Genomic DNA, 26,347 nt, shown 5'->3' on the forward strand with positions numbered 1-26,347 from the left:
ATACTCGACAACCCAGGCCTGAGCTTGAAGGCTGGATATTGCTACCTTTGCTTTGTACTACCGCTGGCAAGGCTGATACTCGTGAACCTGCTCGTTGAATGACTGCCGTGCATAGCTATTCTCCTAGTGCCTAACTTGAAAGAGGCTTGCAGTACGCTTTCTATACCAGTACTCACCAAAGAACATGACAAGTGGATGAATACTTTGTATCATATTGCCGTTCCTATTTCATCCTGCAAGACTAGAACCGAGGCCTTGACTCAAAAGCTACAGGTATCAAAATTATTAGCTACAAGGATAGCAGTATCACAAGTTCGTCAGACGTAGAGTAAATGATGAACAATATCATGAAGCGGGGGAGATCTGTGTACGAGTGCCTGCACTTCACTTCTTCTTCTTCTTCTTCCCTCCCTTGCTGTTAGCTGCTTTCATCGGCGGGGCAGTTATCTTCGCTTTCTTGCCATCAGCCTCCTCCTTGTCCTCTTCGGGATCATTACCCTCTCCATCCCCTGTCGGAACGGCCGACTCTCCAGGGGCAGGGATGGGTTCTACAAGTTTTTCTTCCGCTTTCTCTTCAGTTGTCACTGTATCAGTAGGGGGTGGTACTGTCTCGTCTGTGGTCGGTACTACAGCGTCCGCCACATTGGTCGGCGCCTCAGTTGGTGCAGGAGGCTCTTCTGTCGCCTGTACTGGAGCAGCGGGCGGATCAGCGTCGCCTGCATTGGAAAGAGCGCGAGGGAGTGGAAGCGGGGACGCATCAGGATTCAGTGAGGGTATCAGACTCTTTTTGTCGTCACCGACGAGGTTACTGATTGATCCCGAAAGAGAGCTGAGGTTTCCAAGAGAAGAAATGGGTTCGGCTGGAAGTAAGGGTGGACCAGGTTTCGGCGAGGACTTGGAACTTTTCCTGCCATCAGCGCTGAGGAGATTACCAAATCCTGCGAGAGTAGAACCGATGCCTCCAAAGGTAGATGTAGCTGGCATAGACCAGCTTGATCTCACCCCCAATCCGGTGGTGGCCTTTATACTCGAGCCCCATCCGGTGCTACCAGAAGAACCCCAAGCAGGGGAACTAACTGGCTCTGTCTGTTCAGCGGACTGCTGACCCCATGCCTCATCGAGGCTCCAACCACCATCGCCATTGGTGTCATTCACTGATGCAGATGGTGCTTCCGACGTGAGATTGAGCTCGAGTGTGGGCACAGAAATGTCAATACCCAGAACGTTGGATTGTGTCTCTGTGACACTAAGAGCCGTCTCCGTGTGCTGCTCGGTAACCACGGCCTCTGAAATCTCTGTGTGCTGCTCGGCAACCACAACTTCTGAAACCTCTGTGTGCTGCTCGGCAACCACAACTTCTGAAACTTCCGCAATCGCGGCGAGATCCCGGGAAGCTTCCGTAGAGATAAGCTCAGTAGGAACTGTATCTGCCGGCGTGGTAGACGACGGCGGACCTTCCATCCGTGTCTCTTGCGTAATTTGAACCGAGAGCTCTCTCGTTGTCTCCTGATGCACTTCAGAGACGACAGTGGTAGACATCGAGTGGTGGGCTTCTCCGAGTGCAGGTGTAGATGGCTCTGAAAGCTTGACCTCTGCAGTCTTTGGCGTCGCTTTGTGAGACAGCGGAGGGGGAGCTTCGGTCTTCGGCGTGGTTGGCTCGAGAGATTTGGAGGTCTGAACCAGCGGCGAGGCTCCAGGCGTGTTCGCCTTGGAAGCAGAACCCCAGACAGCTGTAAGGGTTTCTGCTAGCTGGCCTGGACTCTTGCCCACGGTGGTATCAGCTGGATCAATTGGGGAAGGAGGTACGGTGGTCTTGGGGGTCTTGTTTTTCCCTTTGCCTTTGTCTTTAGCAGGAGGTTGAGCCTCCCGTCCGCGGGTTTCGACGGTGGCCGGAGGTGCAGGCTGGGCGACAGCTGGAGGGGAAAGCTGGGAAGTGGCTAGGAGTGTTTGCTGGGAAGAAGCTGTATGGACATGCTGAGAAACAGCCGAGACAGAAACTTTCGAAGCAGTCGAAATCCTGCGGTCTCGCTCAGCAGCGTTCCCAACTACTGTGGAGACCCTGGATGCGGTAGACATTGTCCGTTGTCGCTCGACCTCCCGGGTGCTTTGTTCAGCCGTGACTTGAGATATTGACGTCGTGTTGCTTCTCACCCCACGCTCAGTGGCTGTTGGGGTCGGAGGCGAGGGACTGGACACCTTGGAAACGGATGACTGAGTTGAGACCACACTCGTCCGGCTACGCTCTTGGACTTCTATGAATGTGGCCTCCACTCGTGAGGCTCCCAGAGGAGTCCTGGTACCTGAAGCGAGTGATTCGCGAGAGGCAGCGACAGAATGAGAGCGTGATGGCGCAACGGAATGAGAGCGTGACGGCGCAACCGATCCAGCACGCGATGGGGTGTAGTCATCCTCTGAGATGTCCGGTTCATCTTCGTCAGCACGGTGGCCGCTCTCACTATACACGATAGACGCAGGTCCACTATAGGCAAAATTAGAGATATCACTGGCTTCATGCAGATTTTCACATACTACTTGATCGTTCCCTAAGATTTTTACAACCAACTTAGCACACGTAAGAAAAATACATGGAAATCACTCACGTTATCATTCCATTTTATGCGCGCTTTGAACTCGGTGAGACCAAAGTGAATCTCGACGCTAAACACGATCGTCCAGTATGTCTTGCCATTCTTGCCTTGTTTAGGCTCTGCACTTCCGCTGAGGAGCGACAGGTCTGCGCGGACTACACACAATGTCGAATAGTCCTCTGTCAGTGAAAGGATGGAAGGTCATGGATCAGCGCGGCATTCGGACTCATGTTCAGGGATACCCACCTGCATGGCGTAGAATCCACTGCGGAATCGTGTCACCACCTCTATAGCACCATATCTCTACCTCGAACACAGAAAGGGTAGACAGATTGGTAAGTTCCGTGCAATACTTCCGCGAGAACACTGTAGATTCCTTAACCTTCACACACTGCAAATGTGCACATTCGTTAAGTCAGCCCACGTTCCAGTGAAATCACTGCAAACATACTCGAGCAAGAATACAGTCAAACGCATCGGGCAGAAGCCGAGGACCAGATGGAAGTTCGCAAAGTCGATCTTTCCGAGACTGGTGCTCCGGATCGTTGGGATCGTACTCACGCAGGTACTCCACCCCATACATGAATTTCGACATCCGGGCCGAAACATGATGATCGCAGTAGAAGCCAAGTGCACCATCAGCCACAGCTTTTGAACTAAGTCGTACAATATTAGAGAGATAAATACAGGGATGATCATTTAGCCTCTTACGTCTGGCTGTCCGGTCTGCTCACAGTGATCTTCAGTGGAGCGAGGCGTTCCTGTAATTGACTAAAGAGCCACGGGCTGGCCGCAAATCCTCCCACCAACCAGACGGACTATGAAAAGGCGATCATTAAGGCCTCATGTTGAGTGTGAAGAGTAACATACTTTGATCATCCCTTGCGATGCGTCAACCTGGGCTTTGATCGACGTGATCGCCGCCTGGACAGAAGGCTCGAAGAACTCTGCCACCTGCGCACTATCAAGCGTTATTTTTGGAAGCATAATGAATGTTTGTTCGCCTACTTACCCATCAAGTTTCAACTGGCCTCCGCGGATGCCAACTGAAAGATCTTTGTCAAGTGGAGATCCGAATGGAACGAATTGTAAATCCTTTTTGTCTCGGAATAGCCGTTTAGTGGTCTCATCGAAGCGTTTGGTGATGTGGTCAATCGAATCGGAAGTGCCGTACTTCGAACCTTTGAGCTTCTCTGCACGCAGGATGAGATGATGCCTTGTGTATAATGCAACTAAAGATAGCTCACCTTCCAAAAACTCCCTTGCCCTTCGGCTGACGAAGACAGATCCAGCAAATATACCTTCGGAAGCAAATGATCAGATACGAAAATAGACAAGAGGACGCGTCAGTGTATTCTCACAATCGGGAGGAGCCACCTCTTCGATTACCAGGGGATTGGTCCCTCGGACTGCATAGGAACTGATATCAAGCGTGCCGCCGCCCGCATCAGCTACAAGGAATCCGTGCCTAGACGGATTCTAGGGTACACGTCAGACGAGAAGTTCATGTGTGGGATATGTTCGGAATACACACAGAAAGGACATCGGCAGCAAGACCGCTCTGGACACACGCATGAAGACTAGCTTCTCCTTCCGTGACGAAACGAATTCGCGCTCGGCCTTCATCCATATCAGGAATCAAACCCCCATACACAGCAGCGCGTCGCATCTTCGTCTGCTGAGCACCTTCCCAGCCGTTGGGATGGCTCAGCACGAACTCGATGCTGGATTCGACATGGTGCCACAGGGTCTGGCCGTTAGCATGTGTGTCTATGATAAAACTCTTCGTGCAGCGAAAGAGATAGGCAAGGAAATCTCCAAAAACATCAACGGAAGTTTTATGTCGTGGCAGCGGACTCAGACGCATCCCATTCATTTTCAATTTCATACTCTTCGGCCGGAGGCGAAGCTTGAAGCTGGTAAGCAGCAGTGTCAAAATTTGATCGTACGGGAAGGAATGTACACATACAGTTCCGTTTTGATCCATTCCTCGTCCTCAGCCTGGCTTATTATGGAAGCATTGTCTGCCTCAGCGCCAGCAGCCATGACTCTGCCATGCTTATCGTAATACATGACAGAGGGAATCTTGGAATTGCCAGCCACATGTTCTTGACCAGGGAAACTGGACAGGACAAGGGCGGACGCGTTTTCCGTCAGAGGGTACGCGCCATTGGAACGAGATGCTCACCGAGTGACGCCGTGGATTTTTGGGACTTCGCCTGGTTCGAGTAGGGCATACGATACACCACTGAAAGTGGTTCCGACGTCAAGAGCGATGATTAGTGCACGCGAGGAGCCACCATAGGGCTTTCGCGTGTCAGAAGTTGGCTTCATGCCGGGTGTAGATAATGTCGAGAAAGTCGGATTGTTGATAGATATGAGCTTATGAGGCCATATATGTACTATGTGCTAAGTCGGGGCGGGTGACTCGAATAAAGGCAGTCCACACGAGGCTACGATGAAAATGATCGCAGCGTGTCAGCAGTGCATGCTGCACTGACAAGGGCTAGAATGAGAATCAAATGAAGTGAATCAGCAAGAAGATAATTGGAGTTTACCACGAGGATGATCACGTACATCCTTCTGCCATTGGCTTTCCACGAACAAAAACGCAACTGCCTCGAGGCTTAAGAAGAACCTCGTGTTGCGCTGGAAATAGGGCTTGGGAACCTTGCTTGTACTGGCCGCCCAGAGATTGCCCGAGGAGGGAATCCTTGTCAGGGATTTGGTTGGAACCAGCTGGCACTTGCAGCAGAGCCTAGGCACTTGTCAGTGATTATATCTAACTTCATATGATTCCCCATAAAATTTCGCTAACGCATAGATCATATAACTGAGCCAGTGATTAGGCTTAAAGCAACACGCTGAAACGGTGTTTGGTTGTCCGACGTTCAGCCGCCATGCTCCCTATCGCTAACTTGAATCTCAAAGACTTGTACCAATCAACCTTCGAATTCTTTACCTCGCTTAGTCCTTCCTTTTCTTTCAGTGCTTTCAGCGCTGAAAACACTGTCTCCGACTTATCCTTTCCGTTGACGCCGACAGACCCGACACCGAGACCGAGAAACCTGTCTGCGTCTGCAGACGAAGAGTCCCCTTCATTACGTGACAGATTGGATGCTGCCGAACGTACTGACTCTCACAATTCGTCCTTTTGTAATCCCTCGGTTGGCGCCTCCGTTGCAGCCTCTACTCTTTATTCAATGCGCCGCGAAAACGATGCTATAAAAAACGAACTATCCAAAACACAAGCAGAAGTCGCTCGCTGGGAGGAGAGGTATAAAACCCTCGAGAAGACCCTCAAAGAAACGAGAGACCTTTTGAAGGTCAGAGACAAGGAGATCCAAGTGCTTAAGGAGCGCGAAAGGCACTCACCCGAGCATCATTTCCGTTCCACTCACTTCGATCGTCGACGAAGCTGTGATCCTGCACATCAGCGGTCAGACTCATCTCAGTCTCGGCAGATCCGACTGAGCGCTGACTGGTCAGAGATCCATGACGATACCTTATCGCAGGCCAACGGCAATCATCGCCGCAATGGTAGCGACCCTTACCCAGACAACATGTCTACCGTGTCCGAGGAAGAGCGAGCCCAGTCTCGCAGCTTAGAAACCTTCTTGAACAAGATTGATTTGTGGTCTGGAGCACAGGTCATACAAGCTGTACAAGATCTCAACTCTGAAATTCTTCAGTTTGCAGCATCTGCCACAGAACTTTGCACGTTCTCGAAGCAGCGCCCTAACTCAGCAAAGGTTACGCAAGCTTCCTCCGAAGTTGCCACGAGGTTGGGTGCTGCCCTGAGTCGCTTATTGGCAACTCGGGATCACTCCCAAGATCCTATGCTTGTTCAACTAGCTCTTCAGGGTTGCATCTCGTACTGCATATCTAGAGCACTATCGTCATTCTGCATCGGTTACCAGTCCAAGGCCAACATCACCCTGACCCAGATCTATACCCACATGTTCCACTCAGGTGGGTTCCTAAAACATTTCGTTGTCCGCGATTTGCTCATATCACCTCAGAACCTCAGCCAACCTCGTCACGATGGAGAGCGCTGACTCATAAACACATTCATGAGCTCCACCCCGAACTTAATGAATACGCAATCAATGAGATGACGGAAACGATCTTCCGTTGGTCGCTAGACATTTTTCTCATCTCTGGTAGTACCAATCCCCAGCCCAATCCGGCTTCGCGCGAGAACTTCCGTGCATGCTTCGGGGCCCAAGTCAAACGGATTTCGAAGGCCGCTTGCAGGCTAGCGCAAGTGACGAGGGAGGAGATTATGTCGGCGAACTTCGAGGTTATCGCTGCGGATAGTGGCCAGCTGTTTGACGGGCAGGAGATGATAGATGCGTTTGAAGACTATGGATCGTCGGATGGCGTTGTTCTGTGTACAACGGAGCTAGGCTTACGTTGCTCGACAAGAAAAGCTACGAGCGACGCGCCAGCTTCGGAAGAAAGCATAGATCGGCGTATACTGTTGCGACCCAAGGTGGTTCTTGAATCTGTTGTAGAAGTTATCGACCCGCGATGATGTCTCTTTTCTTGTTAACAATTTCTGCTGCATCTATGTACTTTACATAATCCCCTCATCCATCCATACCACCCATTGCTGTTGTACTTTCTTTGTACTTATATGTACTTACTTTCATGGACGTTACTATGGTACTTATGTCGTATTAGTAGATCACTTGGATATTGTTTATCCGTATTTGATCCTAAAGGTGCTACTCAACAAGCGCAAACACCTATCTGATCACCTTCCTATTCAGTATGACATGTGACACCTCAAAAATTACTTCAAATCTAATGCATCGCCCAGGGGGTCAGAGACGGCATGGCATCAGCCTGCCTAAGTCTTTACTTGAACAGATCAATACCACAGGTGAGCTCATACAAAATTTGTCTCTGAGCCAGTCGTGACGATGTATGTAGAGCAGAGCTCTCATCGACACAAAAGTGGTCGTTCCCATGCATCACGCAAGGATGCGCGAAAGCAAGAGCGAACGGATCGTAAAAAGAGAAAGGCGGATCACTTCATACACAGCCCTTACTCAGCCAAACGGAAGACGGAAGAAGAACACGTCGATTCACCGCAGAGAAAGCGCATGAAGACGTCACAAGAGTCAGTTTCTCGACCACCTGCCTCAAAGTCTCATGATGCGGCTGCCACCAAGGTACTACCGCGTCCTAGGCCTGAGGAACCGCATACCACCACCGAGTCTGTGCCGAAGCAAAAATTCAAAACCACTGCGCTAGAGAGACTCGTAAATAAATCGGTTGCTAAATCCCATAAGGTTGCATCTACGGGCCCTCGAAGTCGCGAAGAAGAGGAAGAAGATGCGTATATCGCGTACCTTGAATCAAAGCTGGGGTATGCTGGAGGTGATTCACGTCGTAAGGATGATGACATGGATGGACTAGGAGGTATGTTTTATTGCATCTTTTACCAGTGAATGTGTCTCACAGTTTTTCTGTAGATCTATTTGACTTTACGGAGAAAATCATGACTGAGATGCCAGTAAGTCTACTTTGCAGCTATGCGTTGTGTGGTATTTGAGTCCACGCAGGACTCAGATTTGGATGACGAAGTGGAGGATGAGGATAAATCAACATGTGCGGAAGACCAAAGTGATGGATCTTGGGAAGATGAAGAGTGGGGTGGCCTTGACGAGCTCAGCAAGAACGACGGAACTGAAGCTGGGGAAAGTGATCATTCGGTGGACGATGATGACCATGAGGTGACAGAGACGAAAGAAGACGAGCCTTCCGACATGCAACCTAAGGTTACTGGTCAGTTTTCCTACATGTATAATTTTTGGGCTGGATTCCACCCTACTTCACAGGACGCTATATCCCGCCGGGATTGAGGAAACAAGCTAATGGCGATACAAATGAAACAGAGGAACAACTCAAACTCACTCGCCAGCTGAAAGGTCTGATAAACAGGTAACTTCTTATGGTATTGTCGTGGTCTGTACTGATTTACCTCGCCTTAGAATGTCTGAACAAAACATTGCAACCATCCTAGATAGCATAGAAGACGTGTATCGCAATCACCGCCGGCATGGTTTGTGCTTATTTTATCTGCACTGAACGTGGCACATATTTTTTTCCCTCAGATGTCACTTCAACCCTCACGAACCTCATCATTGATGGCACATCATCTCATTCAACTCTTCTGGACTCGTATGTGGTTCTCCACGCCGCGTTTATATCTAGCCTACATAAATTGATCGGCACTGCGTTTGGTACGTGTCTTGTGAAATGACCTTCGACCACCTTAGCTGATGCACGTCATACACTCAGCGGCATATTTTGTTCAGAATACAGTGTCCTCGTATGAACAACACCTCACTTCGGTGGAGGAAAAGTTAGCCGAGTCAACGGAAATCCCTGAAGACCTAGGAAAAGAGTGCTCCAACCTCATCGTGCTTTTGTCAGAGCTGTACAATTTTCAAGTCATTTCGTGCATTCTCGTCTATGATATCATTCGCGGCCTTTTGGATAAAGACCTATCTGAGTTCCGGGTAGAACTCCTGCTGAAACTTCTTCGAAGTAAATCCGATAGTATCTATCCTCATCGCATCTTAACCTGTGCTAGGTTCCGGCCAACAGCTACGACAAGATGATCCTATGGCATTGAAGGACATCATAACTTTAGCACAGTCTCGAGTCACCGGACAAGCCGATACCATGAGGTACTACCGCATCTCATTATCTTTATTACCGTCTTCTCACTGTGAAACACAGTTCACGCACGCGGTTCATGATCGAGACCCTAAATAACCTGAAGAACAATAAAATCAAGAAGACAGCTGCAACACAGCATCAGGGGGGCGATGCTGTCGAGCGGATGAAGAAGTTCCTCTCAGGCTTGGGAAAAAAGAAGCACAGTAAGTCGTTCCTCCGTTGGGTGATTTAGGATGACGCTGAGGCGGATGCAGTTCTCGCTCACGAGCCGTTACGCGTCACATTGGAGGATCTCCATTCGGCAGAAAGCAAAGGAAAGTGGTGGCTCATTGGCGCTGCTTGGGCCGGAGATCCTCTGGCCGATCAGTCGCGCGAAGTTCCCCAGCATGGTGGGGAAATGGAGACAGGTGACGTCAGCACTACCGCGCTTCTAAAGCTTGCAAGAAAGCAGGGCATGAATACAGATATTCGTCGAAGTATTTTTGTGGTGCTCATGAGCAGTGATGTAGGTATTGACGCCGTATCCCTGCTATCAAATCTCATTTCCTGTTTGCAGGACTATCTGGACGCTTGCGAACGACTTGCGCAACTCGGCCTCACGGAAGTGCAGCAACGTGAGATCATCAGAGTAAACCTGCATTGCTGCGGAAATGTACGGGATTCCATAGGATTTTGCATCGCCATCGTTCGCTGAACCAATTTCGCAGGAAAAATCTTATAACCCGTATTACACACTTGTCTCTCAGCACCTGTCTCAGCGTTCGCATTCGTACAAGATCACGTTGCAGTTCTGTCTATGGGACTTTCTTCGAGACTTGGGTGAAAGTAGCGTTGGTGGGGCAGAGGTAATCAAGAGCCTGAAAGATAACGATGTAGGGTTTGATGTTAAATCCATGTCGCCTTCGCGAATGAAGAACGTCTCCAAAGCATACGCATGGTGGATAGCCAAAGATTGTTGTACGCTGACCATCTTCAAGGTGAGCCTGGGCACAGTTGACGCAAGGAGTTGCTGAAACGAGGGTCTTACAGCCTGTGGACTTCACGATGCTCAAGCCACAGACACGCACTTTTTTGAAAGAGTTGTTCATACAACTATTTATCGCTAGCCAGGTTTCATCACCGATGCTCAGCAACGACTCCAAGGACTATCCTTCCATGAGGAACCGTGGATCACTCGAAGAGATCTTCTTAAAGGCATCCAGGATCGAAAACCTGGGCCTTGGATTGGTATTCTTCATGTCTAATACATTCAAAGGAGAGGATGGGTTCTTGACTTGGGCTAGTTCAGTGGCAAAAGAGACGTTACAGACTGGGATGGACCATATCCCCAAAATCTAACAATGCTTAACTACGCAGGTTTGGTGAATGCCACACTAGAACATGCACTCCCGGTGCTCCCGCCGAATGAAATAGTTGGATGTTCTATACGAGAACTTTTTGGGGAATATCAGCATCTAGTTCGTTATGAAATGAGCGCCACATACTGATACTGCAGGCCGGTTTCTTCGGTAATGAACTTCGATTCTAACTCGAAATCGGTAAAATTACAAGCTGGGGTGATTGAAGGGCTCTCAGTTTTACAGTCAAGTGGCACGATACATACGCACATGTAATTAGAAAATGCCCGCCTGGATTTAAGAGCTTCGCGATACGTATCGGATAACCTTCTACTGGGGTCCTTCCATTCTTGTCCTTCTCCATCAGCGCGATGGCATCGTATGTGCCTTTATCAAGGATAAGATCCCAAGCTCCATTCTGGTCAGCTTTCTGATCATCTGCAAGTAATGGTGGGTCCTCGTGCAGGAAATCGCACACTCTAAACGTAACTGCCGTAAGATTTCGAGAGGGCGCCACCGATTGAGCGAGCTGGACGGCTCCTTCACTATAATCAATTCCCAGGAGTCGATGCGCTGGATAGCAAGCTTTTCCACGTCCCTCCGCAAGCGCGAATAATAGTGCACCGTTCCCACTTCCAACTTCCAGGACTGACATATCAGGGCGTGATGGGACATGTTGATTAACCCATTTGACCGTTTCATTCATCGCCTTTTTGCCGAACCTAGGCGGTAGAAGTATAGATGCAATGGAAGTAATGTGAATACGCACCATATTTCACCCTCGTCACCATTTTCACTGAAGTTCTCCAATTCTTCTTCGTAAACGTTATCCCAACTGATTATCGATGAGTGATGGGGCCCACGAGTTTGCACAGAAGTTGAACACGCCTACTGTTCTTTCGTACCGAGCTTTGAAGGCTCGAGCTCTGATGTATCCATAACGTTTTTAGGACTGATCTTGGAATTGAAGTAAGTTGTTAACCAATCGTCACAGAATGAAGCTGCTTAGTAAGCCGGTCAACAGGACAAGGTGGTTGTCTCGATACTTGATAAATATGTGAAGGAATTCTAAGAAGCAGAATCAGACGGCAGGTAGTATAGCGAGCCAGGACCATTTAAAGGAGTGAGTGATGATATTCATTATGATGGATATATAGAGATAGAAATACAGAGTAGACTTGAAATATCTGAGTAATTCTCCCGGTTCAAGAGCTTGGCAATGACTTACCGGTATAGTGAGTAACCAACGTAAGAGAATTTAAAAGTTATCTCGACTTTCCATCTGTCTTGTCTAACAGGTCTTTGGCTTCGTTGATTTTACTCGCCAAGTATGGAGAGCCCCCACGGTCAGGGTGGTTTGCGAGCATAATGTGACGGTGGGCATCTTTCAACTTGTTTCGTAGTGTTACGCCGTCCCTGTAAAAGATATTGGCAATCAAACACTAGGTGATAGAGCGTGAAAAGTGCAAACTTTAGCCCAAGAATCGCAATAGCCTCCTTGCGGTCCATTTTCGCTTTAAAACCACCCTTAACCCACTGGTCTGCTGCCCGCTTTCCAATAATGCCATTGCGTACAAGATGTCGACCAACGAGAGCAGCTGTGATAGCTCCAACACCGACAATTACAGGAGTTGCCATGAGATGAAAAGAAGAGAGCAAGGCGTGGCTGTGCTAAATTTGGTCACTGTCGCCTCACGGTTTTCTTGAATTTGACTCTCACACTGCCTTCAGCCTGGCATCAATTGCTTACGCGCAAATTCACCTCAATGTTGTTGTTTGCACCTACAAGTTGGACACAATTGAAAGACGCTCAGTGAATGGGTTTGGATCTAGTTACCGTGGAGTCTGGGATACTGGACACACAAAACACCCATTAATTATGCTTTGTTCTTACAGCACCGGCACAGCCTACTATGCGTCCCCCTTTCACTGCTGACTTGCTGTAAAACGCCGTTACCATTCATTCACAGTAGACGCCCGTCCAGCAATAAATAGCTGTAGCCTTTTATCACGTTCCTACATCCTCACTTTCAGCGCATTGACATCGTGCGCTTTCTCCCTCTCAGGACATCCATGACTCACACATTCTTCACTCTGCAACAGAACGTTTATAAGGCCGATCATGAGCCCATAACCGTTGAAGACGTCGACGAGAACAGTGTTTCTTTTCTAGCCTTGCAGCGCATTATCAATTCAGCTTCAGGCGCCTCCGTCGGTGTGGCAGCTGCGTATCGCCCAGACTGTTCTCTTTCCTCTTTAGCATTTGCAACGCTCACCAGGGTGCTCGTCATCCACTTCTTTGCTGCGAATAAACAAAATCCGCAGCAGGAGCAGAAGAAGAAGAAGAAAGGCCAGGAACCACAGCCTCCTGTTTCTCGAGGACGCATCCTCATACAAGACCGAATTCTGTGTAACATTGGCATTAAACTATATGGGTACAGGATAGACAGAATTGCACTTGCTCTCTTCCGAGACTTCTCGCTTCGTATCAATGGTGCAGTTGACGTCCTGTCGGTGTCTACCAGTGATCGGCGCTCCCTCCAGGCAATTATGAACGCCTTGGGTGGCGAGGTTTTACTCCAGAAGGACAACGTGAAAACCCTGTTTGCTCACAGAGAAGGAGAAGGAGCATCCAAGGATGTGGCGCTCCAGGCTTGGGCAACACATTGCGCTGCCACACTTGATAGCATGGCGCTTAGATTTGCTGCCATACATCGAATCGACACAGACACGATGCTAGAGATGGTATGTAATCTTCGTCATGTCATAGACATCTCCTTTTAATCTATGATGTAGCATCTGAGCGCCCTGGCTAAAATTTCTCGTGACGCTGAAATTTTGGAGTCTTTGAAGCCAACGAAAGTCGTCAACAATGTCAAAGCAGACTTCAGCTCCAAGAAGGGCGATGTCAACCTCGAGTGCACTCGCTTCAGCACGCGTATCATGAGGTCTAAAACTCAAGTATGCAAATTCATGAGATGCCATGCCACCAACTTTAAACGTTCGCACTTACAGGTCATCCACATTGAAACGCTGAATGGAGATAAGCGGTCCACGATCACTGGTCGCGCAGGGCGAATAAATGGAAAACAGGCTCATATTAACGTCCAAGGTGTTGCAAATCCTTCGGGCAAGGTCCTCTCCGTGACCACCTTTGGGAAAGAAGACTTGACGGCTGCTGAATCACACAGAGAAGATGTAGTGCTAAAGGCGCTTCAAGGCACCATCACATTGACCGATCATCCATTCTTCTGTAGCATCTGGGCGCCATCATTAAGCATCTCATGGCCGCCCCTGAATGCTTCCACCGCATCATTCGTATACTATCCTAACAGCGAATTGAACGACTCGCAGTATTCTGCGGTGGAGCGAATTATTTCGCAAGCGAACAGTGATCGTGTATTGCTTATTCGAGGTCCTCCTGGCACTGGAAAAACAACAGTCATAGCGGCCAGTGTCAACAGTATGATCCACAGTGGCCCTATGGAACGTACGGTCTGGCTTGTGGCGCAGTCCAACGTCGCTGTCAAGAATATCGCAGAAAAGCTTGATAAGGTTGGCTTTCGTAATTTTAAGCTTCTTGTATCCAAAGATTTCCATTACGACTGGTATGTTACGCCTTCCTCACCTCCTCGTATACTGAGTCTTTGTATCTCAGGCATGAACACCTCTACGAGAGACTGGAACATTGTTTTATACGATCCGACTTGTTTGGTGGTGGGCCTTTGGCCATTAGCCGGCTTTTGCTCAACCAACACACAAACGAACCTACAAGAGTCATACTTTGCACATTGAGTATGCTGTCCAATCCTCGTATCGATGAATTTACTCGTCAAGTCCCGGTTCAAACCGTGATATTCGACGAGGCAAGTCAAATCGAAGTGGGAGACTACCTGCCGCTGCTTCAGCGTTTCCAGCACAGCCTTCAAAAAATGGTGTTCATCGGTGATGACAAGCAACGTGAGACCCAGGTAGTTATAACATGGCTGACCTGTACTGACTTGGATATCAGTGGCGCCTTTTGGCCAAGATGACATCGGGCAGCTACGAAGTGTTTTTGAATTCCCGCACCTTCGAAAGCGGGCACACTTTTTGAACACCCAATGTAAGCTCGTAACTCGACTTCATCCCCTCGTCATTTGAACTTTATCATTCAGACCGCATGCCACTCGTCATTGGCAGCTTTATTTCCCGTCATGTATACAGTCACAAGTTGATGACCGTGCACGATATCACTAGCAAGAATGCGTGTCGTTTCCTAGATGTCAAAAGGGGCCAGGAGCAGAAATCGGGAAAGAGCTGGATAGTAAGCTTCTCCTCATGTTGTGATATGCCTGCCTTACGTTTGCATCAGAACCAACAAGAGATATCCGTGATTATCCACCTTGCCCGTATATACAACACCCAGGGCAAGCAGTACAGGATCATCACCCCATATGATGGCCAGAGGTCTACGATCGAACATCAACTCGAATTAGCGAAGCTTCCGTGGGAAGACAAGTGCTTCAATGTGGACTCCTTCCAAGGCCAGTAGTTTCCTTGACATGCTGGAAGGATCTGACTGACACCCCCCGCAGGAAACGAGGAAGACCACATAATTGTCTCTCTAGTCCGTACCCAGGGTGTAGGGTTCTTGAAGAACTCGCGCAGGACGAACGTCATGCTGACACGATGCAAGAAAAGCATGATCATTTGCACGAACCGTGATTTCGTGACGAAGGGTAAAGCAGCAAGCACCCTTGTCGGCCAGCTTGCTCTTACCATGGGCCCTGATTCCTGGTTGGACAGTCGTGACATAGTCAATGGTATCATAAGGTGATTTGGACTATTTGCACTGTCGCACTTCTTGATTGAGTTTTGGGACTTTCTTGTCGCATATCGCACTGCATTTTGTATTATATGGCAATTGGTGTATATACATGCTTGTAGATCAAGGATAGAGATCTGTTGTATTGAACCACATGCATATGTAAACTATTTGGTGTACGTCGAAACCTGCAGGAGGCCACCCTAGTGTCAAGGTCGGACGCTGAGTGCTGAGTGCTGACTGCCCGAAATCTGTCACTGCTCCACAGCAAAATATCCCGACGGCGAGAGTCCTGTAGTATGAAGCGTCAGCGGGTAGTGTACTACTGCATGAACCCTCTATGGTAGAACCCCACGCAGCAACGCTCAGAAGGTAGACAGAGCTAGCCGATGGCTTAAACGATTAGCGCTGCCACTAATCTGGGCACCATTAGACAGGTGCTGGACCTGTGTATAACATAGCCGGGCGTTCTTCACGTTGCGTGATGATGTTAGTAAACAGGCAGAGCGCGTGTGATCAATAGACTACCACAAAGCACAAAGGAATTAACCTACCATAATGAACAAGTGGATACCGTCACTCCATACAAAAGACGGCTATCTTCCTTCCATTCGCCCTTTGTTGCGGGGACAATGATAACAATCAGCATTCTGATAGATGGTGACCCCAAATAGTGCGCCTAGCAGAGTAAATTTGGACTCGGCGAGTCGCGGTCGTGGTCAGCAACACCTACCCAACCGGCGAGTCTGTGAGAACAATCACAGATACATTTAGATCCTTCCATGGAGTTCTGGAGCCAGAAAAAGAGCTTGGCAGGGTAAGAGTCAGGACGACACTTTGGACAAAGCGGCAAAGGCTGCGGAGAGATTGTGATACCTATAGACAATGGAAAGACTCGGAAGGCCGCTTAAACTTGAAGGGCTGGGAACCACGGGGACTGCTCGGAAATTCTAGCTGGAGTCAGGACTCAACAAGCGCCCACTAGTCATGAGGCTTCGGGCCCGGATCCTCATTGCAGACCTTGAAATAGAGTTGCATTCCATCGTTAGACATTGCCACTCACCACCATCATTAATCATGCCCACAGCAACAAGACTGCTCTATCAACATCTCATGGAAGTCGACAGTGGACAGCTGTCGGCCCATATTATACATGAATCCAACTTCATCGAAGAGCAACATCAGTTGCGCAGTCTGTTAGAAAGGAACGAGGGACGTGCCCTTGGCCTTGCTGGCGGATTTGCGCCCACTGGAGAGCTCGCGATGCTTGCAATTTCCGACACGTCCACTATTATCGGTATCGAGTTCGAGTTGAAGAAGAACAAGGGCAACGAACACGATGAACGCCCTGTCACACCCGCCAGTGAGAGAGGCAACACCGCTCGGGAGTTTTTGACACAGAACCTCCTTCGTCGCACAACCGGATTCTTATACGCTTTCGATGTCGCTTCGATCGCTCTGGCTCTATTTCAAACACTTGATCTTCGAATCGCAAATGCGATCGATATACAGAGCATATCGAAAACACGTGTCCCGCTCGCCATTGTTAAACAGGCCGTTGGTGATCTTCATCGTGTACACGATGTAAACATCAACAGAATATTCTGCGATGATACTATCATCAATCATCTGCCTGTGGCCCCTGCCGCTAAGAATGGCATTACTCCACTTGCACTACGTGCATGGATCGCACACTATCTATCACAGCTCTCAAGCATGGAAGATCGTCTCGCGCAAGTGCCCCCGGTGGATACCTTCCGGCTCTCTGACGAGGTAGATCACTGCTTTCTGGATGAACGATGGCGCTGATCGTAATCACAGGCATTAGAGTTTCTCGCGAAGAGCTCGAAGGATTCGTTCCAGCTCGAGCAGAAGAAGCCGGCCGAGGTCACGCGTCAGTTTGCTACTTCTGTCGATCATAGGAACAACCGCATCCATGCCCAAGTCGACAGATACCAGAACAAAATCCGCAAGAACCAGCATCAGGCATGTAGTCCGCGTGTCCATACTATGCCTTACTTGACAACCGATTTTCTCAGCATGCATTCATTGATATCGGTGGGCGCGACGGGCTGGGCTTCACTATCGACGGACAGATCGGCAGGTCTCAGGGTCGCACCGCCAACCTTGCTACCACCAACAGTCTCAGTTTAGTCGGCAAGATTATAGGCTCGATCAAGATTGTCGGCCGTGAAGACCCTACTCAGGCTGAGAGCCAGCGTGCTCAAAAGGTTCTAGAGATCCTCCAAGGTCTCATCAACCTTGAGCACGACAACCCATGGGTTCAGCTCATATTCTTTTCCTCTCCAAGGGACGACTTCCAATGGCCCCTCGCCTGGACGGAGGAGGCGAACGATGCGGATATTGTCAGATACCGTGCCGACCGTGTCACTCGCCCCCTCAATCCATCCCAGACGAAAGCTGTGAAGCAAATGCTTCAGCAGTCAAATGACAAGCGTCTCACTGTCATCCAGGGGCCCCCTGGAACCGGTAAGACCACTGTCATTGCTTCATTTGTTCAGACCGCCCTTGCCGGTGGACTCTCTGGCATCTGGCTCATTGCACAATCCAATGTTGCCGTCAAAAACATTGCCGAGAAACTCGCTGACATTGGCCTGACCAAATGGAAGCTTCTCGTCTCAAAGGAATTTTTCGAATACTGGTCAGTTCTTTTACTAGCGGACTTTTCCCCCTTTAGGCAGACTGATACACTCTAGGCACGAGCACCTCTATGCCAAGATTCGGGCCAATATCATTATATCGGAGGACTTCAAGGCTCCAAATTTCTGCCAGGAGCTCCGGAACAGCCCAGTCATTCTCTGTACCCTGTCGATGCTTTCATCTTTTGCTCTTCGCATGCATGGAGGTTTTAAAGCCGCGCCACTCAGGACCCTCGTCATCGACGAAGCATCCCAAATTGAGATCGGTGACTACATACCTCTCTTCACTTCTCACACTACCATCAGGAAGGTTTGCTTCATTGGTGATGACAAACAATGTGAGTCTTTCTTCTGCGTACTATCACATGTTCTGATATCTTCAGTGCCACCCTATGGTCAGGATGATATCCAGGACCTGAAGAGCATCTTCGAGGTCAAGCATCTCAAGGACCGTGCCATTTTCCTGGATACCCAATGTAAGTCCTTTACCTAATGTTTCCGTATCCCAAATTTTATCATTTTATTGTAGACAGGATGCCGCCTCAAATTGGACAATTCATATCTGAAGCTGTCTACGATGGCCTGCTCGAGTCGAATCCGCAACATTCTGTCACGAACGAGAGGATGGCTTGTCATTTTATCAACATTCCCAGCCAGGAACAGTTACATGGAACTAGTTGGAAGGTAAGTCACTTGAATTCGGTCACTCGCAGTTGGCTAATGTCGTGCGCAGAACCTTGAGGAGTGCCAAACCATTCTCCACATTGCTGCCATGCTGCAAGCAAAGAATAAGCAATTCCGCATCATCACCCCGTACGACGCTCAGCGGAGTTTGATCGAGGAGCGTTTGAAGCTCAATGAGCTTGAATGGGAAGATAAATGTTTCAACGTTGATTCGTTTCAAGGTTCGTTCTCGCAACATATATTTGTAACGTTATATTTATGGTTCGTTCGTGGCAGGTAACGAGGAGGATTATATCATAATCTCACTCGTGCGGTCCATGGCGCTCGGATTCATCGCTGACTTGCGCCGGACTAATGTCATGCTTACTCGATGCAAGAAAGGCATGATCATCTGCACCAGTCAGAAATTCATGAAGCGGGCAGGGTGTGACTCACTTGTGGGCAGCTTGTTGGAGTATTATGAACACGAGTGGATCGAAAAGGATGACTTGGACAAGATTGCGCTGTAGGTGGGCCCGCGAAGGTGCTAGTTGTTAACCACCTCGACCAGAATTTACTTTCGCGATGATGGTTAGTTGTATGATACGTAGTTGGTCTGTACGATAGCTCGCGCGGTCAATACTCCTTATGAGGGACATTTTTTTCTTTTTCTTGGAATCAAGAATGAGTTTTTCAATTGCGTCTGAGTGGTGTATTGTATAGTGAGCGATACATAGGTATAGTTTAGTTTTGTGCAAACAAGAGTAGGCTAATTTGGTGGAGTTTGGACCTCGCGATCGCCAACACAAGTTAGGCAGACGAGCGAGGTCGATCGTTGGTAACCATTTCATGCATGTAGAATTCTTGATCGAGTATCCAAGCTTCTACTGAATCTGTATGGTGTCCGATCGCTTGCGATGATCTCTCCATCAGTATCGGATCCGTGTGTTCAACGAGCTAAGGCACAAACCTTGGTTGACGCCACCAGGCCTATAACCGCGCCTGTACTCGCGTGTCTGCCCCATCCACTGATTTCTTCTTTTTGTCTTTCAACTCGAGCTCTCCAGCCTCGCAAATCGCCTGCATATCCCGGAGTGCATCTGCGATATGTTGCTTGAACTTATTCGTGGAGGTGAGCGGGGACGAGAATTTGGACTCGACGCAGAATTTGATGCGATTGGGTGCTATGAGATCTGTGAGAGAACAGAGTATGAGCTTGGTTTTGTGGCAAGCGTGAGCGTGAGCGGAATTGCCAATTATATTCGAAAATGAAACACCTTCAGTCGACCTAGTCAACCGATGGTGATGTCGGCGAGAATAACAAATGCAGACGGGAAACTATTACAGACGAAAAATTCCTCACTGAGGTTCGACAATCCCGCAAAACAATTGTAAAATAAACGAATCAAACTTACAATTAATCCCATAACCATCCTCCCAACCAGCTCCAAAGCCAGTGCCTCGGAATTGGTCACCGGCGCTCAAGCCACTAGTGCTAAGTTTCCACTCCTGAGAGCGAGAGAAAAGAGGGTCGGCGAAGAGAGGGTGCGTACGTTTTTGTGGGGGGTCAGTGGGGCCTGATTTCGAGGGAGAGTCCGAGGAGGAAGTAGATGTGGTCGCATCTACAGGGAATTCTTCTAGCATCAACTTCAGGCCTAATAAGTGCCTGTCGATTCCACGACCTATAGCGGCTTCCCTCGTGCGCCTTGCCTGCGTCCGGATAGCCTGTTGGAGGAGGGAATGAAGTGCACGGGGCTGATCAGATTAGTGTATCAAAAACCATAAGTTCCCGTCGTCACTATGAGGGTATAAAAACAAATTTACCTCCACTTCGTGCTGGCCCCCCTCTGCCACACACTCAGCTCCACGTCCCCATCCCTTAGCAACCTGAACAAAGTCTAATCCCTCCACACTTGCACTCCTCACGCACTCTGTACGGCCAGCATTGAACATTCGCGTAAGGACCGTTTCGTAGGTCGCTGTGAGGACTCCACGGGAGCGGTACCAGGCGAGTTGGAGTGCAAGTTGAGTGTAGGCGTCTGGTGGAAGGCGTGCTAATAGTGAAGCGATTAATGACTTTTGCAACAAAAGAAAGAGGGGGATGGGAGAGGGGGAAAATGACGACCCAGAAGATAAATAAAAGAGGCAACACCGACAAGGAGTCACAAACTCACCAACACTACTTATCCAGTCTGCTCCATATTCTCCGAATTCAAAAATCCCTGCCTCTGAGTTATTGATCGAGGCCTGAGCCCGTCCTTCCGCTTCTTTTATCTGAGCTTCGATCCGCTCGTCGGTCACCCAATCTAAACGGGACCATCCTTTTCCACTATCACTCACACGAGCCTCTTCTAAACCAAGAGGACGCGGAACAGGCTCCGAGAATGCAGAAAAGTCGATACCAGCAACGACACCGTAATCAAAGACGATGCTGGGCACTAAGGCATCAACAGGCGCGTGCTCACCCATTACGCCAGCGCGGGTATTGCGCTCTAATGATAGGGTCAGGCATTTGTCGAAGAATCTGTTCCGAGCTCGGGGAGGGGAGCGGGTATTGTGGAGGTGTGCGTGGATTTCTGCGTCGGAGTCTAATGCCGGGATGCTTGCGTGAGATGATTGGGAAGAACTTGGCAAGGTAGGGGTTGGGTAATGCCATGGCATGGCAGTGTAATGGTCGAGGGAAAGAGCCATTATAGATTCGTTGATAGCACGGAAGGTCGAGGCATTTGTGGGCGAAAGGGAGAGCAAATATTGATAGTTCTACGGAAGTGGTGTTGGTTAGTCACGAGACGAGCAAGAAAATAAGAGTCGAAAAACATACTGACCTCTGCCCAACGGTCTCTGTCATCCGAGGTCAAGACACCGACTGGCACGGCGCTTTCCCCGGACTCTATTCTATGAATTACATCTAGTGCTACCGCACGTATTCGATCCTCAATGGTCTGTACAGGCAACGGTGTCCGATCATCCTCACAGACCCTTACGGTATACACAAAATCATGCAACATAAGCATAATATCCTGGGCATAATCAGATGCCGGATTCCTGGTTGCAAGGACATCTGCTCCAGCTCTTGGTAAACGACATGTGTTGAACATCTTCTCCGTATTAGTGAGGAGCCAGACACCAGTACGGGTTGTGTCAGGGTCTGGATGCTGATTAACCATGCGAGCGCGCCAGTCGAGAACACGATGCAATATGCACGCGGCCCGACGCACCTGCCAGGGCTCTATACCTGATTTGGTGTCACCGCGCAAGATAGACTCGGGTATGGAGGGATCATTAATGAATGTAAGCCACCAGTTAGAATTGATGAGGAGCGGGACGCGCCATGAGAGGTAGGCGTAGTTCGTCCAAATATTATCGTCTAGCCAGTTATGTGGCGAACGAGCGTCCAATTCTGCGGACACGTTTAGTTAAATTGAATTTTGTTAGATTAACGGGAGGATATACCGTGGAGTTTATGCTGGCAAAGGCGGCCGATACCTTTCTCAAAGTCATCTACCCATTGAACACGTTTCTTGTAGCTGGCTTCAAAGAGAGAGTGACCGCGTGCCTCGTCTTCGCGTAAAAAGGGTTGAATAGACTGCAAGTAACGGTCTAACGTCTTGCGAAGGTCTGGCACGGGCAAACGCGGCAACTTTGCCATGGTGCTCAACCCAGCACACCTCGACGAGAGGATGAACGGGGAACTCTGGGGTACCCTCGGGCAGTATGGGAGTATTATGCGGCCGCCTGAGATCATGTCAGTTCTGGTGAGCAAATGACTCGGATACACGTGACTTAAATCATAAAATGGTGTGACAGACGCGACGTCGTGACGCGCCTTTGTATCATTTAGCTTTCTTCGATGACTGAACCCGCTGCACCTGCAAACATACTTAAATGGGTCAACGAACAGTATCCACGTCCAGCTTTAGATCCAGTAAAATTCTAATTGATGGTTTGCATTTATGATATTTACTCACCCACAGGTTTGGCTTCGTGACTGTTGCTCATGGATCGCGTCCTCATACTCCCTTTCTCCAACTGAATTTCCACAGTTTAGTTCCAATGTAACTTCTCAATTTTTACAGTCCAGCTTCGCAGATTCCACCCTACCGAACACTGGCCTCCCACAAAATATCCGTACTATCAAAAGGGCTCGTCTTACAGGTCTTCCGTGTCTTGTAGAGATTCGTGCCATCAGCGACATTGGCATTAGTGCGTTTAGCTTGATGAATGTGAGGCAAAATCGCATGGATCGAGCGGACTTGGCTGGCCTTATTAGGGAGGATGAAGAGGACGCAGAAGAGGACGAGGGCCCAGTCCCAAAGTATCCGAGAGGCATGCTGCGTCTCGAGTTAAGCGATGGTTTCACAACTGTCGAGGCTGTGGAATATCGTGCTATACCACAGCTTGAACTTGGCGTCACTCCGCTGGGGTACAAGGTGCGTGTTGGTCAGTCACTTTGTGTCGTTTTAATAGAATCCGGCTGTTAGATCCTCTTGAAGGACGTACAGATTCGTAGAGGCGTTATCTTCCTTGAACCCCAGACGATTGAGCTGAAAGGACATCAAACAGAGGACCACGAGGTAATGCAGGATGAAATATTTCTGCGCAGCCTAAGACGGAGGCTTGGGTGAGTTCCCTGCGTTTAAATAATTATCAAATTAATTGAGACCCCTTAGACAACCCGATCCAGAACCCAATCCACAACCTCCTGTTGAAGCCGAGGCTCCGCCGCAGGCACCCCCACTTTCTAGTGTTCCATCTTCTCCTGTCGCTAACAGACGGCCTGTTGGTAATCCACCGGAAGGTTCAACATCGACCAATACCGCAACCCCAGCAGTTCGATTGAAACCCTTATCTGCTGCAGCACAGAAAACAAACTTAGCACGAACAGCCTCGAAGTCGAACTCTATCCCTCCTTCCACCTCGTCTACCCTTGTCTCATCCTCTAAACCAACCTCTTCGCTCAAGCCTCCCTCTGCTCCAGGTAATCTTGCGTCGACCACCTCGCCATACTTTTCTACATCTTCTACACTGTACACCTCACTCCCTTCGTCATCGACCTCGGACAGGTCTAATCCACGAGATAATCCCTCTGCCCCACTGGCACGGGCTCGGATCCTTTCCCCCGCGCCACGGGATGCCACGTGGAGCTTGGATGACGAGGAATTCGAGGCTTTCATAACTGAAGTTGGATCAGCGCCTATCTCACCTCCAAAGCCCATATCCAAGCTGCCTTCAAAGCGAAATGTTCCATCCGCAAAACCTGCGTCACCACCCCGTGCCCCATCACCACCCTCAGATTACGATTTAGATTTGATGGACCTAGACATCGATGATGAACTGATTGCCCAAGCGGAGAAAATAGAGGCAGAAGCATTGGCGATAGCTTCTAAGCCATCAGGCACCAAAGGCTTAGGTTCTGATATACGAGACATGCGTCAAATGAATGCTTCGCGGGCGACGGGTCCACGCCATCAAGGTATTCAAGGAATGACGACGGTATCTGGGTCATCTCGACCGTCCGCAGTCCCAGCCGTTAGCACAACGACATCACGTCCTCGAATCGGTCCAGCATCGGTCCAACGCCAGCCCACAAACTCCACCCGGCATAGAGCACCGGGCCCTGCTTCCACGCGACGTCAATATGCTCCGTCCACGTTGCGACAAGATGTCATTGACGTCGAATCAGATGATAGCATGTATGTGGACGACTCGGACGATGGAAAAGAGAATGTTCCAACACGGACGCGGGTGGTAGTCGATGAGGATATAATTGTGATTTCTGATTAGATTTTTTTGATCAAGCAACTTCTTAGTTGTGTGCATGTGCTGTCCCTTGGCCAATTATGTCACCACTTGATTTCAAGTGTTAGAATAACTATTTCAATTTCTTAGACACACCCAATGTCAGCTTATTGTACGATCAGGTTCACCGAGAGACGGAAGGGTTACAAGTAGAGGTGGAGATTGTCTCTTGCACCTCGAATGCTTCCCGCTGTTATACACATCTACAGTCTTGTCACTGACCACATCATCATCGTCATCAAGTGTCCCTTATCATCAATTGGAATTTCTGCCAACTTCGTTTCCACCTTGACAGTCCCCTTCTCGAAAACCTCACCATCCCACAAAGATGACCAAGACTCGGGAGAATGAGCAAACCCCTGATACTCGACACCTGATAAATTGTTGGTTATGGTGCCCTTTTCAACAGCTCCGTTGTCGAGGCCACAAATTACGGAGCCTGGCTGAGCAGACAGAAGACCCGCAAGAGCCCTGGCAATGTACAATTGTTTCTCTTCGTTGAAGAGGTGGAAGAATGCAATGGCGTTTATTGCGCTAACGCGACCATGAAGGGGGCTGAGGGATTTCAACGAGGACAAATCAATGGCTGGTGCCGGAAAGACGTCGACCGATGGCGTGGCTATGGAGAGGAATTCTGGATCGAAGATATCTCCAGGAAGGAGAGATCCGGGGTAAGAAGCTGGTGTCGTTTTGAAAAGTTCGTGACTCAGTTGAAGAAACTCTGCACGTACACATCGTTAGCAGGAATGATAGTTCACAGGAAAACTGTATTACCTTCGACGACATCCGACGCAATGATATTTTTGGCAGGAAACCCATCTGCCGCAGCCTTTCTAGCGTCAACGCCGACTAAAAAAAAAGTCAATATTATTCAGGACAGTACATAATGATTTGACATACAGCAACAACCAATGTCGAGTAATACAGCATCGGAGCGCTCGCGACCAAGCTTAAGGATGTGTTCATACACAGCAAAATTTGACAAGTTTAAGCTGAGGAGTGTTCAATTTCCGTGATATGCAGATCTACCGAAAACATACCGAAGGAAGCCAAATCTATGAATACAAGGATATGGTGCAGCCTATCAGTGGTAGATGATTATTAGACTTATTACAAAGTCTTCTGGGAATGACTCGCCTTGTATGCTTTCGCCTGAACTTCCAGGATATGCCTTTTCAAGTCTTCATCATCATGAATACCGGTTTGTGTCTTGAAGAATGCAGCTTGTGCGGGAGACAGCTTGTACTAGAAACTGGTGTCTACTGTTGGGACTGATGCGGTCTGAAATGTTATGTCGCCCAACGTCATCGTGGAGTCCCCGTGAATAGTAGCGCCTTCCATCTTGAAGCTTCTTCTGAAGAGGTACAATTTGTCCTGAGATAGTACTGCACCCCCCTTTATATTTAACAGAACGATCACGTCAGCTAGTGAGGCTATGTGAAGCTAGACAATTGAGCAGATAATCACAGTGACTTGCAGTACGAGTGGCACAATCTTCGTAATGGTAATTGACGCAGCATCCCCGACTCTCACGTTAGGGCTCCGAAACACCAAGATGCGCTGACGCAATATCAAGAAATGAGTCACCGGAGGCAATGTTACACGCCGCTACAGCACGTAAGTAAAGTCTACCATCAGTCGAGCACTGCCCTTGATGGTAAGCGCACGCCAGAACAGAGAACTACTAGTAGTTTCATGGTGAGGTTGCCCTGACTAAAATGTTTAAGCACTAGTGCTAGTATCGGTAGTTGGTTTGCTCACCGTACTGATGGACATCATCGGATCAGGTTAGGTTGT

General features: G+C 49.0%; 12 protein-coding genes across 12 annotated transcripts; 6 read left to right on the forward strand and 6 right to left on the reverse strand.

Moving 5' to 3' along the window:
• Nucleotides 1-2,552: 2,552 nt before the first annotated feature.
• On the reverse strand, nucleotides 2,553-4,922 carry F5147DRAFT_573977 (uncharacterized protein; the record flags this gene model as incomplete). The annotated part of the gene is made up of 11 exons (XM_041431191.1): nucleotides 2,553-2,767; nucleotides 2,835-2,979; nucleotides 3,040-3,244; nucleotides 3,300-3,406; nucleotides 3,459-3,549; nucleotides 3,601-3,781; nucleotides 3,836-3,889; nucleotides 3,950-4,067; nucleotides 4,132-4,504; nucleotides 4,558-4,710; nucleotides 4,777-4,922. The coding sequence occupies 11 exons, from the start codon at nucleotides 4,920-4,922 to the stop codon at nucleotides 2,553-2,555; spliced, it is 1,788 nt and encodes a 595-aa protein (XP_041294292.1).
• Nucleotides 4,923-5,488: 566 nt separating this feature from the next.
• F5147DRAFT_574083 (uncharacterized protein) lies at nucleotides 5,489-7,125 on the forward strand (the record flags this gene model as incomplete). The annotated part of the gene is made up of 2 exons (XM_041431198.1): nucleotides 5,489-6,560; nucleotides 6,611-7,125. 2 exons carry the CDS (start codon nucleotides 5,489-5,491, stop codon nucleotides 7,123-7,125), a joined length of 1,587 nt encoding a protein of 528 aa, XP_041294293.1.
• Nucleotides 7,126-7,366: 241 nt separating this feature from the next.
• Nucleotides 7,367-10,715, forward strand: F5147DRAFT_105274 (uncharacterized protein). Its single transcript, XM_041428044.1, has 14 exons — nucleotides 7,367-7,476; nucleotides 7,527-8,018; nucleotides 8,072-8,112; nucleotides 8,162-8,384; nucleotides 8,438-8,540; nucleotides 8,591-8,661; nucleotides 8,714-8,842; nucleotides 8,901-9,149; nucleotides 9,196-9,292; nucleotides 9,345-9,487; nucleotides 9,539-9,789; nucleotides 9,841-9,936; nucleotides 9,992-10,261; nucleotides 10,314-10,715. The coding sequence occupies exons 1-14, from the start codon at nucleotides 7,401-7,403 to the stop codon at nucleotides 10,620-10,622; spliced, it is 2,550 nt and encodes an 849-aa protein (XP_041294294.1). The 5' UTR covers nucleotides 7,367-7,400; the 3' UTR covers nucleotides 10,623-10,715.
• Nucleotides 10,661-11,604, reverse strand: F5147DRAFT_687364 (S-adenosyl-L-methionine-dependent methyltransferase). Its single transcript, XM_041436835.1, has 4 exons — nucleotides 11,514-11,604; nucleotides 11,391-11,456; nucleotides 10,769-11,343; nucleotides 10,661-10,717 (listed from the first exon to the last, which is right to left on the reverse strand). The coding sequence occupies exons 1-3, from the start codon at nucleotides 11,558-11,560 to the stop codon at nucleotides 10,809-10,811; spliced, it is 648 nt and encodes a 215-aa protein (XP_041294295.1). The 5' UTR covers nucleotides 11,561-11,604; the 3' UTR covers nucleotides 10,661-10,717; nucleotides 10,769-10,808.
• Nucleotides 11,514-12,300, reverse strand: F5147DRAFT_687366 (uncharacterized protein). The gene is made up of 3 exons (XM_041436836.1): nucleotides 12,093-12,300; nucleotides 11,850-12,037; nucleotides 11,514-11,798 (listed from the first exon to the last, which is right to left on the reverse strand). Exons 1-2 carry the CDS (start codon nucleotides 12,257-12,259, stop codon nucleotides 11,887-11,889), a joined length of 318 nt encoding a protein of 105 aa, XP_041294296.1. The 5' UTR covers nucleotides 12,260-12,300; the 3' UTR covers nucleotides 11,514-11,798; nucleotides 11,850-11,886.
• A 394-nt stretch (nucleotides 12,301-12,694) lies between these two features.
• Nucleotides 12,695-15,440, forward strand: F5147DRAFT_744982 (P-loop containing nucleoside triphosphate hydrolase protein; the record flags this gene model as incomplete). The annotated part of the gene is made up of 8 exons (XM_041439721.1): nucleotides 12,695-13,366; nucleotides 13,418-13,582; nucleotides 13,637-14,229; nucleotides 14,280-14,581; nucleotides 14,779-14,927; nucleotides 14,976-15,131; nucleotides 15,207-15,278; nucleotides 15,300-15,440. The coding sequence occupies 8 exons, from the start codon at nucleotides 12,695-12,697 to the stop codon at nucleotides 15,438-15,440; spliced, it is 2,250 nt and encodes a 749-aa protein (XP_041294297.1).
• Nucleotides 15,441-15,495: 55 nt separating this feature from the next.
• On the reverse strand, nucleotides 15,496-16,371 carry F5147DRAFT_105348 (uncharacterized protein). Its single transcript, XM_041428045.1, has 4 exons — nucleotides 16,305-16,371; nucleotides 16,162-16,236; nucleotides 15,983-16,107; nucleotides 15,496-15,720 (listed from the first exon to the last, which is right to left on the reverse strand). Exons 2-4 carry the CDS (start codon nucleotides 16,210-16,212, stop codon nucleotides 15,552-15,554), a joined length of 345 nt encoding a protein of 114 aa, XP_041294298.1. The 5' UTR covers nucleotides 16,213-16,236; nucleotides 16,305-16,371; the 3' UTR covers nucleotides 15,496-15,551.
• Nucleotides 15,929-18,578, forward strand: F5147DRAFT_105389 (uncharacterized protein). The gene is made up of 5 exons (XM_041428046.1): nucleotides 15,929-17,201; nucleotides 17,250-17,414; nucleotides 17,468-18,090; nucleotides 18,146-18,426; nucleotides 18,489-18,578. Coding segments are annotated over exons 1-5 (1,857 nt in total). The 5' UTR covers nucleotides 15,929-16,415; the 3' UTR covers nucleotides 18,491-18,578.
• F5147DRAFT_687391 (AAA domain-containing protein) lies at nucleotides 18,542-19,466 on the forward strand (the record flags this gene model as incomplete). Its single annotated transcript, XM_041436837.1, has 3 exons — nucleotides 18,542-18,772; nucleotides 18,822-18,993; nucleotides 19,049-19,466. Coding segments are annotated over exons 1-3 (588 nt in total), but the record flags the coding sequence as incomplete, so codon positions are not given.
• Nucleotides 19,436-22,507, reverse strand: F5147DRAFT_687397 (acyltransferase ChoActase/COT/CPT). The gene is made up of 7 exons (XM_041436838.1): nucleotides 22,205-22,507; nucleotides 21,577-22,151; nucleotides 20,926-21,511; nucleotides 20,576-20,805; nucleotides 20,167-20,506; nucleotides 19,722-19,944; nucleotides 19,436-19,662 (listed from the first exon to the last, which is right to left on the reverse strand). The coding sequence occupies exons 1-6, from the start codon at nucleotides 22,494-22,496 to the stop codon at nucleotides 19,742-19,744; spliced, it is 2,226 nt and encodes a 741-aa protein (XP_041294301.1). The 5' UTR covers nucleotides 22,497-22,507; the 3' UTR covers nucleotides 19,436-19,662; nucleotides 19,722-19,741.
• A 94-nt stretch (nucleotides 22,508-22,601) lies between these two features.
• F5147DRAFT_574303 (uncharacterized protein) lies at nucleotides 22,602-23,232 on the forward strand (the record flags this gene model as incomplete). Its single annotated transcript, XM_041431211.1, has 2 exons — nucleotides 22,602-22,676; nucleotides 22,726-23,232. The coding sequence occupies 2 exons, from the start codon at nucleotides 22,602-22,604 to the stop codon at nucleotides 23,230-23,232; spliced, it is 582 nt and encodes a 193-aa protein (XP_041294302.1).
• A 1,116-nt stretch (nucleotides 23,233-24,348) lies between these two features.
• F5147DRAFT_794365 (uncharacterized protein) lies at nucleotides 24,349-25,891 on the reverse strand (the record flags this gene model as incomplete). Its single annotated transcript, XM_041443139.1, has 6 exons — nucleotides 24,349-25,271; nucleotides 25,325-25,399; nucleotides 25,451-25,542; nucleotides 25,591-25,631; nucleotides 25,688-25,795; nucleotides 25,823-25,891. The coding sequence occupies 6 exons, from the start codon at nucleotides 25,889-25,891 to the stop codon at nucleotides 24,754-24,756; spliced, it is 903 nt and encodes a 300-aa protein (XP_041294303.1). The 3' UTR covers nucleotides 24,349-24,753.
• Between the last annotated feature and the right edge of the window lie 456 nt (nucleotides 25,892-26,347).

The sequence above is a fragment of the Suillus discolor genome (assembly GCF_016758755.1).
Source record: "Suillus discolor strain FC423 chromosome Unknown F5147scaffold_19, whole genome shotgun sequence".
Taxonomy (NCBI): Eukaryota; Fungi; Basidiomycota; class Agaricomycetes; order Boletales; family Suillaceae; genus Suillus; species Suillus discolor.